The sequence below is a fragment of the Tarenaya hassleriana genome, unplaced genomic scaffold, assembly GCF_000463585.1.
Source record: "Tarenaya hassleriana unplaced genomic scaffold, ASM46358v1 Cleome18, whole genome shotgun sequence".
Classification (NCBI taxonomy): domain Eukaryota; kingdom Viridiplantae; phylum Streptophyta; class Magnoliopsida; order Brassicales; family Cleomaceae; genus Tarenaya; species Tarenaya hassleriana.
In genome coordinates, this window is record NW_010965216.1 from 1,706,297 (window position 1) to 1,725,361 (window position 19,065).

The window sequence follows — 19,065 nt, forward strand, 5'->3', positions numbered from 1 at the left end:
GAGGGAGTTGTTTTTTTTTCTTTTTTCTTTTTTTTTTTCAGCTTCGGTTCTCTGTTTGGTTTGGTTGCCGCATTGAACTTGCATCCACTGAAATCCAAATGGTTGGATTCTTGGGGAAAATAGATCTTTGAAATTATAATAAATATTGTAGACCCAAAAAAACGTTATATGAAAAGAATAAAATTGATAAATTTAAAATTTTATAACACTAGTTTTTCTACGACCTTCCACATAAAATAATATTTTTGGCATGTTCCCTTCACGGGTATTATTATATTCATTTAAATTTACACAAAACTTTATAACTCGTGGATATCAGAGCCCTGCAATTATTTTATATCAAAACAATCTACATTTCATAAATGTTAAATTTCAATTATAAACAAATCCAAATAAATTAAAATATATATATATATAATTTTCAAAACAATCATTCGGAATTGTGTTTTTTTATTATACAATTATAAGAATTTTAATGGACCGACCATCAATACTGTCCTTACCATATATAATTTTTTTTTGCATCTTAAATTAGCCAATGCAGAAGTTATTCCACCTCAAAAAGAGCGAAAAATGTCTGTGGCTTAAAAATTGCACGCAAACAAACGGACCATACCATATGTATATATTATGATTAGACGTGTATATGATTATTATCTGTGGACATGCATTTCTAATCACATGCAAACAAATTCTGCAATTATTATTATTATTAAATTTTGGGAAGAAATTTAAAAAAATGGAGATTTGGGCCTTGGAGGCCCACAAAATGTGAATGAAGATGAAGGGAAGGGAAGGGAAGGACAGGTAGAGAGAGAGAGAAACACATGCAAAGGTAATCTCTCTCTCTCTCTCTCTCTCTCTCTCTCTCTCTCTCTCTCTCCGGGACCATTTCTTCATTTCCATATGGCATATAGACATACATACACAGTTATTTATATGTACACACAAATTTACATATTTATATTTACGTTTGTGTATATACATATATACACACATATATATATATATATATATATGAGTGTGTAAGATTAGAGGAATAAAAGTGTTAGTGTTCATAGATCAATGGCATGACAATCTGTTTACCACCCGTTAGTCACATAAAATAGTTTGACACTATATTTGATTAGAGATGAGTTGGGATAATTATTTCAAAATAAATTATATAAACTTAATAAAAAAAAATTAATATTGATTATATGTATACATAACCAAACTGATTATTTCTATTTTTACGTTTCCATTAATATTTGTTTAAATTCGCCTCTCTAAATGGAATGTGTGTAAGAGGAGCAAAAGAATTATCAGTTATTATTATTTAAATGGGTTGATCTCAATTCAAACCGTGTTGAAGTACTTTCAGTTTGATCCTTTTGTTTCTATCTGTTTTGTCTTATAGATATGTGTACGCATATATATATATATATATTTACGTATATAAATATGTGAAATACTTTTTTTAGAGAGTGTGTGCTCAGATTTTAAACGGAAGTAAATGAAAAAAGAAATTACGACGGAAATTATATATATCCATTCTAAAATTATAATAATATTTTTTTGGTGAATATTTATTAGATGCAGATAAATTTTCAGAAATTTTTATGATTGATTTAACGTGACATTAACATGTTTATTTATGTTTCTAGAGTCAGTCTACGAGCCGAGGGCTGCATCATAGACATTTGATTGCCCATATAGGCCCCCAAAAAAAAACAAACAAGTTTGGGAAAAAAATATAAAAAGAAATACAACTGTGGGTTGCAAAAGCAATATTTCTATTTTCGTATAAAATTTAATGAGCACCCCTTTTTTTTTACATTTTTTCTCCTTGTATTTTTTTTATAATATTAAAAAAAATGGTTTGCAAGAGTGTTCACATTTAATTACACGTTTTCAGCTCTGGAAATACATTTCACTCTGTGTTTCGGCTTACAATTTTAGCGGTTTAATTTGAGAACGGTTTATTCGATATTTTAAAATTTATACTAAGTTAGTACCGTATATTATTCGGTTTGGTTCGGTTCCGATTTCGATTTTTATGAAGAAAAAAATAGATTTTTTAAAAAAAATTAGTTTTTTAAAAAATTTATAAAATTTGGTTCGATTCGATTTGATTTCAGAAAATTTGGTTGTATAAAAAATCAAAAATTTGAATGATACGCTTCAAAAAAAATATCGAGATTTTTAATTCGATACGATTCGATTCCTCGAAAGCGAACCGAAACGTCTATCCGTAGTCCTATTCATGTTTAATTATCTCGTTTTTAATTGAGATTAATTTTTTTAAAAGGAGTTTTTATATTTGAAAGAGAAAAAAATAGTGTTTTTTTTAATTATATTTCGAAGGCTTTAGGGCATTTATTAAAAATAACAACAAAGAAAAGAGTTATTCAATTAAAGTAAAAAAGGGAAAAGACAAAATGTTTGAAGGACGTTTTCAATGAGGCGTTGGTCGCAGTCGGTCGAGGTGGCATATATTTATTTATTCATTCATTCATTCATTATAAATTCAATTCTTACCAAACTCCTTACAACACACACACACACATTCGCATGTCGTTAGTTTTCCAATGATTTCGTGCATCTAATCCTTCCATCCATAAAATTTACCCATGAATCAGTCGCTCCATTTAATTGGTTTTTTTATTTAAAATTTTCCCTTACAACGAATTTCTTATTGAAAATTAAAATTACAAATAATTCAACTTTTCCTGTTGCCTTTTTTTTTCTTTATTTGGGTAAAATTCCAAAAAACAAATATCTAAACTTAGTCATTTTTTACAAAAATAAAATTTGAACTTCGTTTTTTCGCTAAATAAAATCTTGGCTTAATTTTTGAATTATAAATAAATATAAACTTAATAACATTTGATATTTTTAAATTTATCATTAACGTAACGTCCCGATATCGTCATATATGGATGATTACATATCAAATATGATCAAAACATGAATTTATCGGGTATGATATTGATATGTCATATCTAACATTCTTTTTTAAAAATGATTATAAAGTTCGAGTTTATTCTCGATTGAAAAATAAAATTAAAATTTTATTAAATAAAAAAATTGAGGTTTTATTTTAAAAAAATAGAAGAATTCAGATATTTTTTTGGTATTTTTTGTTTGTGCAGAAGTAAGGACAATTTTCTTGTCCGGATCTTCTGTTTGCGCAAAAGATATTAACACATTCATCATCTTTTTTCTTTTAACGATGAATGAACTAATGACATTATAATTGAACAAAAACAAATTGTGAGTTAGAAAATCCAACTCAATAAAATAAAAGTATTATATATTAGATTAAAAAAAAGGAACAATTTTGGTTGAGAAGAAAATCAATTTTTAAGTAGGGAAAAAAAGGTTGTTAATAGAGGCTCAATGGGAACAATTCGCAAAACATGCGTCGGCCCATGAAATAATGCGTCGGTCCATTTAAATTTCATCTTTTGTTTCCTACATTTCAAATAAATTTCAACTTTGTTCAGGATATATTCTCCCATACAAACAAAAAAAAAATCCAAATATTTTTTTGTATTTTTTTATTTGCATGACAGGATTAATAGTACACATATCATGGCATAAAGCCAAAAAAGAAGGTTTAAAAATCAATTTTGTAATTTTTAACCACATTAATTCATGGCCTTTGCATGCAAATTAGATCCAATTTCTTCTTGCTTTATTGATCGACTCATCCTTTAATTAGAGGGTACGAATTATATTATCACACGTAATATAATATCCAAGTAAAATTCAATGCTGCCGCATTTACACAAAATGTACCGACAAAAGGTTTCACAACGACCACAAAGAAGGCAAAACCCAATCTCAAGAATGTTCTAAAACATCAAAATTCAGACAGATACTATAATTCAGTGAACTGAAACGAGATAATGTTTCCATTTCCATTGCCTGAAAAAAAAAATCAGTAGGGTGGTTTCTGGTAATCATCCCGAGCACGAGAGTAGCAGATGTAATAGAACTGTGAGACGATGGCCGTGAAGAGCGTGAAGGCCGCCCCTGCCGCAAAAACTCCTTTCCTGATCACTTGGCAGCTCGGTGCGTCCTCGAAGAACTTTCTCGTGTACTTTGTGTGGTACGCGTTCCTGATCGATGCAGCTAGCAAGCATATCTCCGCGGTCAGGAAAAATATCCTGCACAAGATACGATCATTACTCCAAAAACCAATCAAATCACAGGTTTTTCTTCGCATTCATCGGTATAATAGACTACAAATCCAGGTATTCTATGTCGAAAAGGGCTAAATGTTCTTCAAAATGTTAACTCAGTGCTGCATAATAAACGAACCGACGGGTAAAAGAAAAGATTGTGATGATGAATATTGGTTCGGTCCCTAGATTTAGGGTTACACCACTAATACTAATACAGATCCAAGCCCTCCTTCGGTATGCTTTGACTAAAACGAACCAAAAGTTCTTCAAAACGTTACCTCTGTGCTCTATAAAGGAACTGATGGACAATTGGTTCGATCCCTAGATTTAGATATGAACTATGAAAAGGGTTACAACTACGAATTCGGCCAAGTCAGAGCGTTTTCCTGGTTTTGAGTTTTGAGTTTCAAGATGGATCCGATTCTTCATATGATCAGACCAAGAACAAAACCCCACATTCTCAAACAAGTGTGAACCAGTGCACATGAACTGGTCCGATAAGATCGTGAGAATGGTAAGGGCAATGTGGTTACCAGCAGACAAGGAAGAGAAGAATAGCACAAGCCCTCGAGCCGCCGGGGTTAAGAGCCTTGCCGCAGCAGAAGCACCGACTAGCCGCCATAACAAGGACTTGACTGATCAAGAGGAGCATGAAAGCACCAGCTCCATAGCTCGTAGCTATGTCCGAATCATACACACAGAATTGATGTTCCTTTTCATTGTCCATTACAGGCTTACCCTGAAAAGATGACCCCATAGACAAATCAGACAAACTATTTCCTTTGCCTCCAAAATATATCAATACTATGCCCAATTGGGACACAGCCCCAATCACCGGATCAGATCACAATACGATGTTTTACATCGATATTTGATTAGATTCAACATGTCTTTGGACTGGGAAATCAACGGCGCAACGAAGATGTGTAGTCCCTACATCTTAGTTCTTGGGAAATTTGGAGTAAGGGATTAAATCTGAGGCAAAATCTAGGTCACGATACGAAGCTATTACGCAAATGGGCTTGTTCCGATTCATTCAAACTCAGAGAAGAAAACTGCAGTTACACTTCACAAGCATCCTTAAATCAGCAGATCTGATGAAATGGTCCAACACACAAACCCGCACCAACAGAGATTTCGAAACGAATTTTGCGAAGAAATCGGAAGAACTCGGAGAGAACAGAGCAACGAGAGAGAGGAAGAGGGAGAAAGGGCAACTTACGACATTTCTTCTCTGCTCGGCGGCAACGGCCAGCCCGAACGCTATGAGATCGACGACGAAGACAGTGATGATTACGAGCTTCGACGCCATGGAAATCGTTTCTCTCTCTCCTTCTGGTGACTTCTTCTTCTTCCCTTGTAAATGCAAGCTGTCTCTTTGTTCCTAAATACACGAAAATGTCAGATACACTGAACTAATTTCGATTGAAAAAAAAAAAAAAAAAAAAAAATGAATGAATTAAAAAGAAAGACGCGCGCGCACAAAATCAGTTTTTTCACCTAAAATATTATTTAATCAGTTTTTTAATTAAACAAAATGCTTTTGATATATTCTTGTAATCCAGGCTTAATGAATAAAATTGAATTATCATTTGAATAAAATAGATAAATAATTGAATTAATTCCTAAAAAAACTGTAAATGCAATTAAATTAAGAAATTGGGAACGTATGCGTTAGTTAGAAGGTCACACCGTCTTGAGAAATTACTCCAGGTTATTTATAAAAATAAATAAATAAATAAAGTCAATTAAATGCTTAGGTTTAACGGCAGAATCCGTCGGTTCCTTCATCCACGTATGCTTAACCGGGAACCGGCAAGCCGGTTTTCCCAGTTTTTCCGGTTTTCTCTATCTTTTTCCATATCAAAGCACATGTACCGTGCGTGAAGGCGTGAACCCAAAAAAAAAAACCCAAACTGTCCATCACATGACACATGATACATAAGATTTGCTAATAAGCTATTTGATTAAATAGAATTTCTCTTGATAAATAAATTAGGTAATAAAATCGAATAATCTGACAAATAAGCATGCTTACATAGCCGACTAAAGAATTAAAATAAAATAATTAAATTAAAAAAAGGAAATAAAATATATATAGACAGATAGAATATCCAAAGTTTAATAAATCAAATATTTATTTGCAATCTGTAAGTCTTTTAGAGAGGATCAGAATCGATATCGAATCCGAAGAAAGAGTGAGATACAGCGTTTTCCATGAATTTCTTGCCATAATTAAATCACGTCAATTAATGAATTCTTCCTCTTTAATATCCACTTTCCAATGCAATTAATGTATTTTTGTTTATATATACGCGTGTACGTATAATATATATATATATATATATATATATATATATATATATATTCGAGTGTTACTGGAAACCCATTTCACGCTTGGTTTTACGCCTCTGAAGAAAAAAGGAGGAGCAAAAAGGCCTAATGAGGGGTTGCATCGGAAACCCATTTCACGCTTGGTTTTACGCCTCCAAATGGCGAAAAGCTTCTCAGTGGTAAAAACCCTAATCTTCATCTATATGTATATATGTTTATATATATGTGCATACATATGGATAAGATCCTCACATGTAGTGATGAGTACGAGTTGGTTATCTGACAATGACTGCAACTTGCTTAGATTTGTGAGATCAATGTTCTAAAAGGGTAAAACCCTAACCTAGTTTACTTGGATCTCAAGGCAATGACTGTGAGTCAAGTGTTTAGGCTTTGTTTTACGCCTCTGAAGAAAAAAGGAGGAGCAAAAAGGCCTAATGAGGGGTTGCATCGGAAACCCATTTCACGCTTGGTTTTACGCCTCCAAATGGCGAAAAGCTTCTCAGTGGTAAAAACCCTAATCTTCATCTATATGTATATATGTTTATATATATGTGCATACATATGGATAAGATCCTCACATGTAGTGATGAGTACGAGTTGGTTATCTGACAATGACTGCAACTTGCTTAGATTTGTGAGATCAATGTTCTAAAAGGGTAAAACCCTAACCTAGTTTACTTGGATCTCAAGGCAATGACTGTGAGTCAAGTGTTTAGGCTTTGTTTGTTGCAGCAAGACCCTAACCAAGAAGCTTCAGAGTAATGTCAAAGTACAGCGGCGACGCAGGGAGTGCATGGTGAGACAATCTCGTGCAGATATCTCCGAGCTTCTCTGCCATGGCCGCCTCAAAGCAGCTCTCCACAGAGTATATATATACACACACACACATGCATATTATATATATCGAATTTCAAAAGTTTGAAGTTAAATAAATTCACTCACGGTTTATACATTCATTGTTTATATATTCATTATATTCGAACTTGAACTGAAAATTATAGGCCGAGCAAATCCTCGTGGACGAACGTAGATTATCTGCATATGATCGGATCGAAAGTTACTGCACATATATTTTGCAGAATTTCTCTCATTTACAACAGCAAAGGTAAATTTTTTCATTTGTTATACGATGTTATAGCTTTGAATAAAGTTTTTTTGTTTTTGCTTGTGGTTAAAGTAGTTACTGATTACTCTAATCTTCAACAGTGATATTCATCTTTTGCCCGATGAAATGAAAGAAACAATAGCCGGTTTGATCTTAGCCGCATCAAGGATTGGGGAACTCATAGAGCTCCAGCCAATAAGGAGCTTGTTCAGACAAAGATTTGGCTCCGAGTTTGACAAGAACAACGTTGAGTTATGTCCCGAAAACATGGTTGATTCCGAGATAAAGAGGATTCTTGAGGAGAAAACAACAATGCCAACCGACACAACTCCAGAAGCGCTGATGGAAATAGCTCAAAGTAATCAAACCGATTCATCTGATGGATCACCCGTTGATTCTAATGACAGTACTGATCAGAATGTGAAGAAGATTGATAAGATCCAAAAGTTGAAAACGATAGTTCACAGAATGGTAGAGAAGAAGAGGAAGAAGCCGAAGAATGAGAATTCACAGCAGGTGCATACGAATCTGCGCTTCAAAATCGATTAGAGCAAAAAGATCTATACGAGTTATGAGATAGAATACTATATTTGGAATTAGGGACAACTTACATATATTAGTGTGTTTCTTATTTGGTTTAGATTTATTTGTTGCATTAGGAGCTATATTAACTATAATTAGGGGTGGACGTTTCACAACCGAACTCAACCAAAAAATACTATATTTTTTCCAATTCGAACCGTTCTAAATTACCCAAACCTGAACCGATTCCTGAAACGTCCACCTCGAACTATAATAACACCATTTTTCTTACAATTAGTTTCAATAATTTTTCTTTTTCTTTTTTTTTTCTCAAAATTAAAATTGTGAGATTAATTTTTTAAAATCTCAATTAGAATTGTCAAAATTACTTGTTTCTATCATGGTGTTCTCAATAATTATTAATTTTGAAAAACTTGCAGAATATCTCCAAATTATTCTGATTTATACCAAAATGAAATCCAAAACTTATTAATAAAGATTAAAATTATCTAAGAAATTAATGCCAAGACACTTACTCATAAACCTTAACGTGTGTAACTGTTGCTTTGACGCATACGGTTGTGATCTTTATAATGGCGGTTTGGTTTCCTATGGCAAAAAAAATTGATACAAATTTTGAGTTGAGAGAAATTGAATATTATTAACAATATCATAATAACTATAATCTAAATTTGAACAGTAAAATTTTAGTTTCAAAGTGCCTCGTTCTACTAGTACGATGAATTTTCATTAGCTTTTAATAAAAAATTTTGAAATTTGTGTTGAACAATTGAAATTTGAGAATTTTAAGTAGAATTTGGTATATAGTTTAATAGTTTAATTTTTATTTTTTTCTTCAAAAAAATAAAACATAGTTTCCATATACTATTTTGATTCGTTATATTCACCATCATCGTCGTTATAGTCACTATCTTATTTTTTTTGCTGACAATTATGTTCGTTGGAATATAAATATAATAGAAGTTCAAAAACGAAATAAATTTTCAGATAAATTGGTAAGGAAGATTTTTTTATTATATAATTTGTGAAGTAATATATTAAATTTGTTAACTAAAAAATAGAATTCCAATATATACATCATAATTTAAATAAAATTTCAAAATAGTGAAAATATAAGTTAAAATGAACAGCTTGAAAGAATAAATAAATTATGTATAATTTATTTTTAATGAAAAAGACAAAAGAATGGGCATTTGTAGCGTGTGGAGAAAAATATCTGACTGAAAAATGACTTGTTTGACGGGCAATGGTCGGACATTTTCCTCCAAAGTCCATTAAAATCAGCCTTCATGTTCTTTTTAACTTCTTTTCTTTTTTTTTTTTTTACCATTTTTGTGTCCAAGGAGGACCATTACAAAACATTGGACCCACCTCCTCATGATTATGTCGTACATCTAAAGCAAAATTTGTATTTTTTTTGTAAAATTTTAAAGTTTAAAAACAGTTATTTATTTGCAAAAATTGGATTTCTACAAAATATATATATGTAGGGTTCAAACCGATTGCACCAATAAGTTCGATATATCGTGGTTGGTTGTATTCATCATTATCACTCTGATTTTCAATTACCATTATTCACATAAGTTAAAAATTTTAAAATTCAACAAAATAAATGATAATCATTTTTACTATTGTTTAAAAAACATTAAATAAACAAATAAAATATTTTTTCAATACAATAATAAATCTAAACCAAATGTAAAACATACTAATAAATAAAACTATCTATAATTGCTAGTTAATACGTATATGGCGTATTGACATTTAGCTTCATGAATTAGTTCGATGTAAATGCAGTCATGTCATGTCATATCATATATATATAGGACGAAAAAAAATGGTGATTACAAATATATAACTAAAGTAACGAAATATCTAATTACGCGTATAGCATGTAATTACAAATATATATATATATATATATATATATATAATGAAATTAGTGTCAAAACTATTACGTATTATAACGACTTTGTTAGAGTTAGTTACAACGGTTATTGAGCTGAAAGTTGTATTTAATGATGTACAGAGCATTAATGAGAGTTATCGAAAATTTTCCCACTCTGTTTTCATCTTCGTTTCCCTCTCTACATTCTCTCTCCTCCGTAACAGAAACTTCCGGCGACTTTTCCGGCCAAACCTGAAATGGTATCAGAGCTATTTTCTCTTTGATTTCCTTCGTTGTTTGTTCATCTTTTCCAATTTGTTTTCGATCTTCTCTCGAATTCAAATTGTGTCTTTCCTTCCGATCATTTGAGCGTCATCAATGGCGGAAGTAGATGAAGTTCTCTCTCCGAATTCTCCATATTATCTCAGTTCAGGGGATAATATGAGCTTGGTTCTTGTTTCGGATCGCTTGAATGGAGCAGAAGACTACAATTCGTGGCTCTGTTCAGGTTCATTGGTTCTGGAAGGTAGGAACAAATTGGGATTTGTTGATGGTTTCTTACCGAAACCGGCTGAAGATGATCATAACTTGCGTCACTGGCTTCGCAACAATGCGGTGGTAAAGTCATGGCTGCTCAATTCGGTCACAAAGCACATTGCTACCAGTCTGATGTACTCCAAATCAGCACGAGATATCTGGCTAAATCTGGCAACAAGATTTCATCAAAAAAATGCTCCGAAACTTTATTCGATTCGTCGCAAATTGCGATCTCTCAGGCAAGGTTCGCTTGATGTCTCTGCATACTATACAAATCTGATCACAATTTAAGAACTCAAAGCTTTACAGTCTACCCCGCGATGTACATGTGGAACATGTTCATGCGCTGCTGATCACCGCTGGTTTGAATTCTTCGAAAATCACTTTGTTATTGATTTTCTGTATGGATTGAATGATTCTTTTGAGACAATCCATGATCAGATTCTTATGTTAGAACCTATACCTGATTTGGAGAGGACATAACACTCTCATATCTCAATATGAGCAACAAAAGAAGTTAAAGACGCCAATTCCACAAGATTCTGTTGTATTCAATGCTGTAACAACACCTCAGGAGCATAATCCGGTAGTTGCAGCTGTATCTGGACCTCAGTTCAAGAACAAACAACGACCTTTATGTACACACTGTGGGCTGTATGGGCATACCATCCACAAATGTTACAAGTTACATGGATATCCACCTGGATATCGCCAACCGAATTCTTCCAATCAAGCGTCTGACCAACGCATGATACAGGCTACTCAGAAGTCTCAGTTTCAGAATTACAGACCTGCTTTTCAGAATAAGACTACTGTTGCGAATGTGATATCAGATCAAAGTGCATCAAAGGCAAATCCTGATGTTTCTGATTTGAGTTCTGATCAGATTCAACTACTGATTATGGAGCACCAGAGACTGCAAATTGGAATGGGTGTTGGTTTGGGTATTACTTAGGGATTAATTAGGTTCCAGAATGCCCTTGTGTCAAATATACATATTAATGAATAAAAAAATGTATATGCGGTTTTGGAAAATGCTATACTTTGTTTTATCCAGATGGTTTCGATCAAATTCGTTTGCAATGATACGTTCAATTTGTGTTAGAGTAAATATTTGCTAAGATTGGGTAGTGATATGCATAGTCGCATAAATAATTCTTTGTGCATCAACTGTGTAGTTTGTTATGTATTCAACCAGCGAGTCCTTTCTTATTATATATTACAGGATATTTATTTAATCCTTTTTAAATTCCCTTGCATCGGTCCAATTAGAGTACATTTTATTTTCCTACGGAACGACTACAACAATCACATTTTTGCTGTATATTCTAATATCCCCAATTTTTAGATTTACATTTCTTACTCAGCTGGGAAATTCCAAACCAACAATCACTGATCATGGAGCACCAGAGACTGCAAATTGGAATTCTGGTAATGTTCAATATGCCTCATCTGCCTTTTGTTATGCTATCACGGATATGAATACATTTGACAATGCTTGGATAATTGACTCGGGGGCCACGAGTCATATATGTCATCAACGATCGATGTTCTCATCGTTGATAGACATCTCACCTGTGATTGTGAATTTGCCGAATGGAAATGTTCTACATATAAATCAAGCTGGCTCTATCACTCTAGATCATCAACTTTTGTTAGAAAATGTACTCTATGCACCTTCATTCCACCTCAATATCCTTAGTGTTAGTGCTCTTTTACACTGTTATCCTTTCCAAATTTCTTTTTCAGCTGACTCTTGTTCTATACAGGAGCCTTCTCTGGCTTGGATGATTGGGAGGGGTAAGCTTCATCAAGGCTTATACTTCTTTCAGTCATCACAGCCCCCTACCCATCCTTCATTTTCGTGCAATACTGTTGGTGTTGAAACTCTCTTGTGGCACGCCAGACTTGGACACCCTTCGAACCAGAAAATACAAATTCTATCCGACACTCTATCAATACCCAAACCAACACCCATTCCTCATTGTAAAATCTCTCATCTATCCAAACAAAAACGATTACCTTTTGTATCCCACAATAATATGTCTGATCAACCCTTTGACCTTATACATATGGATATATGGGGCCCTTTTTCTATTGTTTCTACTGAAGGTCATAGGTATTTTCTTACTTTAGTTGATGATCACTATAGAGTCACTTGGATCTATATGTTGAAACAGAAAAGCGATGTAATACAGATTGTGCCTGAGTTTGTTGCACTTATTGAAAAGCGGTATAATAAAAGAATCAAAGCTTTCCGTTCTGATAATGCACCGGAGCTTATGTTCAGTGATTTTTTCAGCAAACAAGGGATTGTTCATCAGTTTTCATGTGTCCAAACACCGCAACAGAATTCTATAGTAGAACGCAAGCATCAGCACATATTGAATGTGGCCCGAGCACTGTTTTTTCAGTCTCAGATTCCTTTGGATTACTGACATGAGTGTATTCGAACAACTATATACCTGATTAACAGAACAGTTTCACCATTGTTGCAGAACAGATCACCGTTTGAAGTTTTGCAGCAAAAGAAGCCAGACTACACACATCTAAGGACTTTTGGATGCCTTTGTTATGCATCCACATTTGCTACAGATCGCCACAAATTTTCAGAGCAAGCTAGAGCTTCAGTATTCATCGGTTATTCTCCTAGATATAAAGGGTACAAGCTTCTTGACATTGAAACTCATTCTGTTTATGTTTCTCGAAATGTTCAATTCCATGAACATATATTTCCCTTTGCATCAGAAGAGTTTTATAATAAAGCTCACTCTGATAGTTCAAGCCTTTTCCAAATACCATATTACCACTCCCATTACCAGATATACCCAACCAAATCCATCCTCCAATTACTCATTCTTTACCTGATACAGAATCGGTTTCTGTTTCAGAATCCTCTTCAATTTCAGAAACCTCACACCCACAAAATCCAAGACCACATAGACAAATCAGACCACCCACATATTTGAATGATTATCACTGTTATTTGACTTTACCTCAGTCAGATACTAGTGATAAATCCATTCTATATCCTATTTCTTCATACGTATCCTATTTCAAACTACACCCTCATTACAGAGACTATATCATGAATATCACCACAGAAAGTGAACCAAAGAACTTCAAAGAAGCTGTATCCTCGATTGAATGGAGGAAAGCCATGGATACTGAACTCGATGCTTTAACTGGGAATGGAACATGGTCTGTAGTCTCTCTTCCACCTGATAAAAGAGCTGTGGGTTGTAAGTGGGTCTACAAAATCAAGAGAAAGCCAGATGGATCGGTTGAGAGATATAAAGCTCGGTTAGTAGCAAAGGGATTCACACAACAGGAGGGTGTTGATTTCATAGACACGTTTTCACCTGTAGCAAAACTAGTGACAGTAAAATTGCTACTTGCTCTTGCAGCTAATCAGAATTGGTCGTTGCATCAAATGGATGTAACAAATGCTTTTCTTCATGGAGATCTTGAAGAAGAGATTTATATGTCTTTACCACCAGGTTATACAGCTGATTCATTACCTGAGAATGCAGTTTGCAAACTACAGAAATCATTATATGGATTGCGCCAGGCTTCACGACAGTGGTACATGAAGTTTGCTGGTGTTCTTGTTGCTGATGGCTTTCAGCAATCGAAAGTTGATCATACTCTGTTTGTTAAAAGGTCAGGTTCAACATTCTTAGCATTACTGGTTTATGTTGATGATATTGTCATAGCTAGTAATGATGAGAATGCAGTATCCGCAGTGAAAGATCTTCTGCATCAGAAATTTAAAATCAAGGATTTAGGAGCTTTGAAGTTTTTTCTGGGTCTGGAAATTGCAAGACAAAAGACAGGAATTTCGATATGTCAGCGAAAATATTGTCTGTCTTAATCTCTGACGCAGGGTTATTGGGATGTAAGCCGGTCTCGACCCCCTTGGATGCCAATAACCATTTGACAAAGGATTCTGGTACAAATCTTGATGATATTACAAGTTATCGACGGTTAGTTGGGAGATTATTATATCTCACAATCACTAGACCAGATATCACTTTTGCAGTTCACAAGCTGAGCCAATTTCTCTCTGCCCCCACTGATGTTCATATGCGAGCAGCTCAAAGAGTTGTTCGATATCTGAAGACAAACCCAGGTCAAGGATTGTTCTACTCTGCTTCGTCGACAATGCGGTTTAATGCTTTTGCGGATTCAGATTGGGCAACTTGCCCACATTCGAGGAGATCAGAGTCTGGATTTTGCATTTTTCTTGGAGAATCTCTAATATCCTGGAAGTCGAAGAAGCAGACGACTGTGTCACGAAGTAGCACGGAAGCAGAATACAGATCACTTGCTAACGCTACCTGTGAGCTCATCTGGTTACAGAATTTGATTCTTGATCTGAAACTTAAGATGGATGGTCCTGCGAATCTATTCTGTGATAACAAGTCGGCAATACATATAGCTTCTAATCCCGTGTTCTACGAGAGAACAAAGCATATTGATATCGATTGTCATTTAGTTCGAGATAAGTTGCGGTTTCTTCGGATGATGCATGTTAAGACAGAAAATTAGCTCGCTGACATCATGACCAAGACACTTCAACCGAATGTGTTTTCGGATCTGATGTCAAAATTTCATGTTTCAAGCTTGTATCTCCCTGATAATTAGGTCGATTCAAGTTTGAGGGGGGTATATTACGTATTATAACGACTTTGTTAGAGTTAGTTACAACGATTATTGAGCTGAAAGTTGTATTTAATGATGTACAAAGCATTAATGAGAGTTATCGAAAATTTTCCCACTCTGTTTTCATCTTCGTTTCCCTCTCTACATTCTCTCTCCTCCGTAACAGAAACTTCCGGTAACTTTTTCGGCCAAACCTGAAAAAAACCAGGAATTAGTTCGATGTAAATGCAGTCATATCATATGTAGGACGAAAATAAAATGGTGAAATCAACGAACTAAAATAATGTATTTAAGAGTTGATATGGTGCGCATAATTACAGTAATTGATCCCACTATAATACATAATTAATTTTTTTATAAAAAAAAAACAGTCTAAGGAACATGTCTTTGACGTTATGGAGACCGGTTTTGTTTTGTCTGTTCCCTTTTGTCGGCTCAACATCCACCCTCTTGTTTCGAGATTATATAGCCCTAGTTTTCTAATATTGAACATTTGAATAAAAAATATATATCTTCAATTCTTGACGCGTACAAAGTATAAGCAAATATGCTTCTCGTTCAAAATCATGTCATATTCTTCTTCTTCGATTCAACCCAGTAACCCACGACAAATTTTCAAACCCTATATGTAACCACATGCATGTATATATACATGTATATATATATATATATGAACAAATGCACAAACGTACAAACACAACAACAGACGTGTTACATCAAAAAAAAAACACACACACACCCCAAGCTCATATATATACACTTATATATTCCATATATACAACAAAGGACATACAGGAACGAAAAAAAAAAATGATATCTAGGGTTTTCGATTTCGTCAAAGGATCAAAAACCATGCAGGGAAACGGTAAAATCATGCTCCATCTCCCCATGCAGGAGACAAAATCCAAGAACGTGTACGATGTTTTCATCAACCATAGAGGGACCGACACGAAGCGAAACATTGCCAGTCTGCTCTACGACGACCTCAAGGGGAGAAACCTGAAACCCTTCTTGGACAACAAGAACATGAAGCCAGGCGACAAGCTCTTCGATCACATCGATCGAGCGGTTCTCACTTCCAAGCTCGCTGTCACCGTTTTCTCGCCCAATTACTGTAATTCTTATTTCTGCCTCCACGAACTTGCTCTGATGATGGAGTCCAGAAAGAAGATTATACCCCTCTTCTGCGACATCAAACCTTCTCAACTCGACGTTATGATCGATGAATCGAGATGTACGGAGGGCGAAATCCGACGATTTAGGCAGGCTCTTCAAGAGGCGAAACATATCGTTGGACTCACCTTCGATTCTTACAAGGGGTAATGAACAATATATATATATATATATATATTTATATATGCTTTTGAACATTCTAAAAGTTTTTAAAATTCGTAATATCGATTTATAAAGTTTGTGTTTCACAATTATATATATATTCAGGAACTTGTCTGAAATCGTGACAAATGCTTCGGACACTGTCGTGGAGAGGCTAAAGCAGTTAGAGGCCGAGGAGGAGAATCTTTAGGCGTTGCAACCGATCAGCCATTCCTTTATTGATTTATTTTCTGAAATGTTAATTATTTTATTAATATTTTGCTAATATCTAACTAATATAAATTCATTCATGTATAAAAGCACGTAAATAAATTTGCTAACACGACGTGATAAAAAAAAATCTGATGGCATAAATAGAGATGCAAAAAAAAAATCATCATGTTGTATGTTTTTCCATTATCAGTGTAATAATATTCTGTGGAAGAAGGGATAATATGCACATTAAGGTGTTTGGATCCCGAGAAAATAGAAGAAAGTGTCGAGAAAAAGTCAATGGTTTTCATTAAACTTGTAGAATTACATACAATCTTTACCATTTATAGAGTAATTCTCCACCGACAATTTATAGTTATTTACCAAAATGCCCCTCAAACCCTCTGGTCGCTTTAGAGTCTCCGTCTGCAAGAGTCTCTGAGCAGAGCAAAAAATACGACCAATTGCAAACATGGAAAACCAAACAAAAGCCTTATTTGGGATTTTTTTAATTAAAAAAAGTGTGAAAAGATTTGGATCGAAGGCCCAATAATGGGCCCAAATAAGGCCCATTATGTAGTCGTTTGGGCGGCATCCCCCACATATTCAACTATTTTCGTATAAGCTTTAGGGGAAATCCTTCAATTTTCTAAATTTAAACTGTCCAAGATACTCCAAATCCTATCGTAGGATTTTGTGACATGAAATATTAATTTAAAATAATTTAATATTTAGGATATTAATTTAGAATATTTTAATGTTATCATACCAATTATATAAAATTAGAAGTTTAAATTTTTATTTGGATACTTATATATAATTTTCCCTAATCTTTGTTGTGAAATAGACATATGGAATGAAAATCCTATAAGGATCACTCATATTCGAATTACGTACTTCGGATTTAGATCATCTATACACAATACACGTGAATTCAAATATAAAAAAATTAATTCTTTATTTGAAAAAGACGGATTTTCGAAATATTATAAAAATTCACTTATAATTTATCAAAATTACGAAATTATCTATTGATTTTTTTTATATAATGTTCACTAAGTTTTTGGTCCACTTAGGGGGCGACCGGTTGCACCGCCGCTACCCGCAAATAGAAGGGTTGCGATTTTTGACGGTTGCAAGCAATTGAAAAACTGACTGGTTGAACCGCAACCACCCGCAATCGCAACCAAACTTATGTTTTCTAATTGTAGCTTCTAACTTGCGTTTTGGTAGCGGTTTCTGGCGTTTTAACAAAAAAAACTAAAATATCTTTATTAAAAATTATATAAAACTCTAATATATATATATTTATGATGATTTTGTTTAGTGTTATGATTTGATATTATTTTTTAGTATTATATTTTAATAAAAAAATATAATAGTATACTTTTTAGATTTAATAATGATTATTTTGAATAATTTTTATTTTTTACTTAAAAATAAATTAAATTGATAATATTTATATTTTAAATTTATTATTTAATTATTATAAATTTAGTAAATAATTTTTATCAAATGATACTAAAATTTTAATTAAAATTATTATAAAAAATTATTTTAAAATAATATTTTTTTATAATTTATATTAAAACGCAACCGCAACTGCAACGAACCATTCACTTCTAACCGCACTCACCCGCAATTGCTGCCAATAGCAACTTATCAACTAGTCAGTAATTATCATTCATAATCGCTATCAAACGTACTGAAAACGCCATCACCCGCAACTGAAACTGCTGCGGTACAACCAGTTGAACCCTTAATCCCCTTCGTTTGGAATTAGTCTTTGATCACGTAATTAGTTCTGCTCCCTCTTCCCCACTAATGAAATCAAACCCAAGATCTCGAAATAACTTTGTCATCTCTTAACCATTGGTCCACCAAAATATTTATGATATTTATAGCACATAGACCACTGTTTTAAATATAGGTTCGTAGTGCACTACAAAAAACGTAGTGTTTCGAGAAAATTTAAAATATTTTGTATGATTTCTTTTGTTAATATTTATTAAAAAGTATTCGAGATTTCACTTATCGTGTTTGGTGCAAATCTATTTCAAATTCATTAGTCTATATCACTAAATTATTTTATATGTATAAAAGAAGAAATAAAATATATCTGAAAATATTTGCAGTTATTTAAAGAATATATCATCGATTAAAAAAAAATTAGACGATGTATATTTTTGCACATTATTTAGAAGCCGAATATAAATATATATAGTTTTTTTTGGTCTTAACAGTTTATTTTCTTAAAGGAATGGATTCGACCAAAAAAAGTCATATTTTCA

At 33.4% G+C, this 19,065-nt stretch overlaps 3 protein-coding genes across 3 annotated transcripts; 2 read left to right on the forward strand and 1 right to left on the reverse strand.

The window, feature by feature from the left end:
* Positions 1-3,731: 3,731 nt before the first annotated feature.
* LOC104810486 lies at positions 3,732-5,556 on the reverse strand. The gene is made up of 3 exons (XM_010536811.1): positions 5,395-5,556; positions 4,706-4,911; positions 3,732-4,154 (listed from the first exon to the last, which is right to left on the reverse strand). The coding sequence occupies exons 1-3, from the start codon at positions 5,482-5,484 to the stop codon at positions 3,926-3,928; spliced, it is 525 nt and encodes a 174-aa protein (XP_010535113.1). The 5' UTR covers positions 5,485-5,556; the 3' UTR covers positions 3,732-3,925.
* Positions 5,557-7,302: 1,746 nt separating this feature from the next.
* LOC104810606 lies at positions 7,303-8,163 on the forward strand. The gene is made up of 3 exons (XM_010536953.1): positions 7,303-7,374; positions 7,511-7,614; positions 7,716-8,163. Exons 1-3 carry the CDS (start codon positions 7,303-7,305, stop codon positions 8,161-8,163), a joined length of 624 nt encoding a protein of 207 aa, XP_010535255.1.
* A 7,894-nt stretch (positions 8,164-16,057) lies between these two features.
* On the forward strand, positions 16,058-16,772 carry LOC104810487 (toll/interleukin-1 receptor-like protein). Its single transcript, XM_010536813.1, has 2 exons — positions 16,058-16,566; positions 16,688-16,772. The coding sequence occupies exons 1-2, from the start codon at positions 16,058-16,060 to the stop codon at positions 16,770-16,772; spliced, it is 594 nt and encodes a 197-aa protein (XP_010535115.1).
* The last annotated feature ends 2,293 nt before the right edge of the window (positions 16,773-19,065 follow it).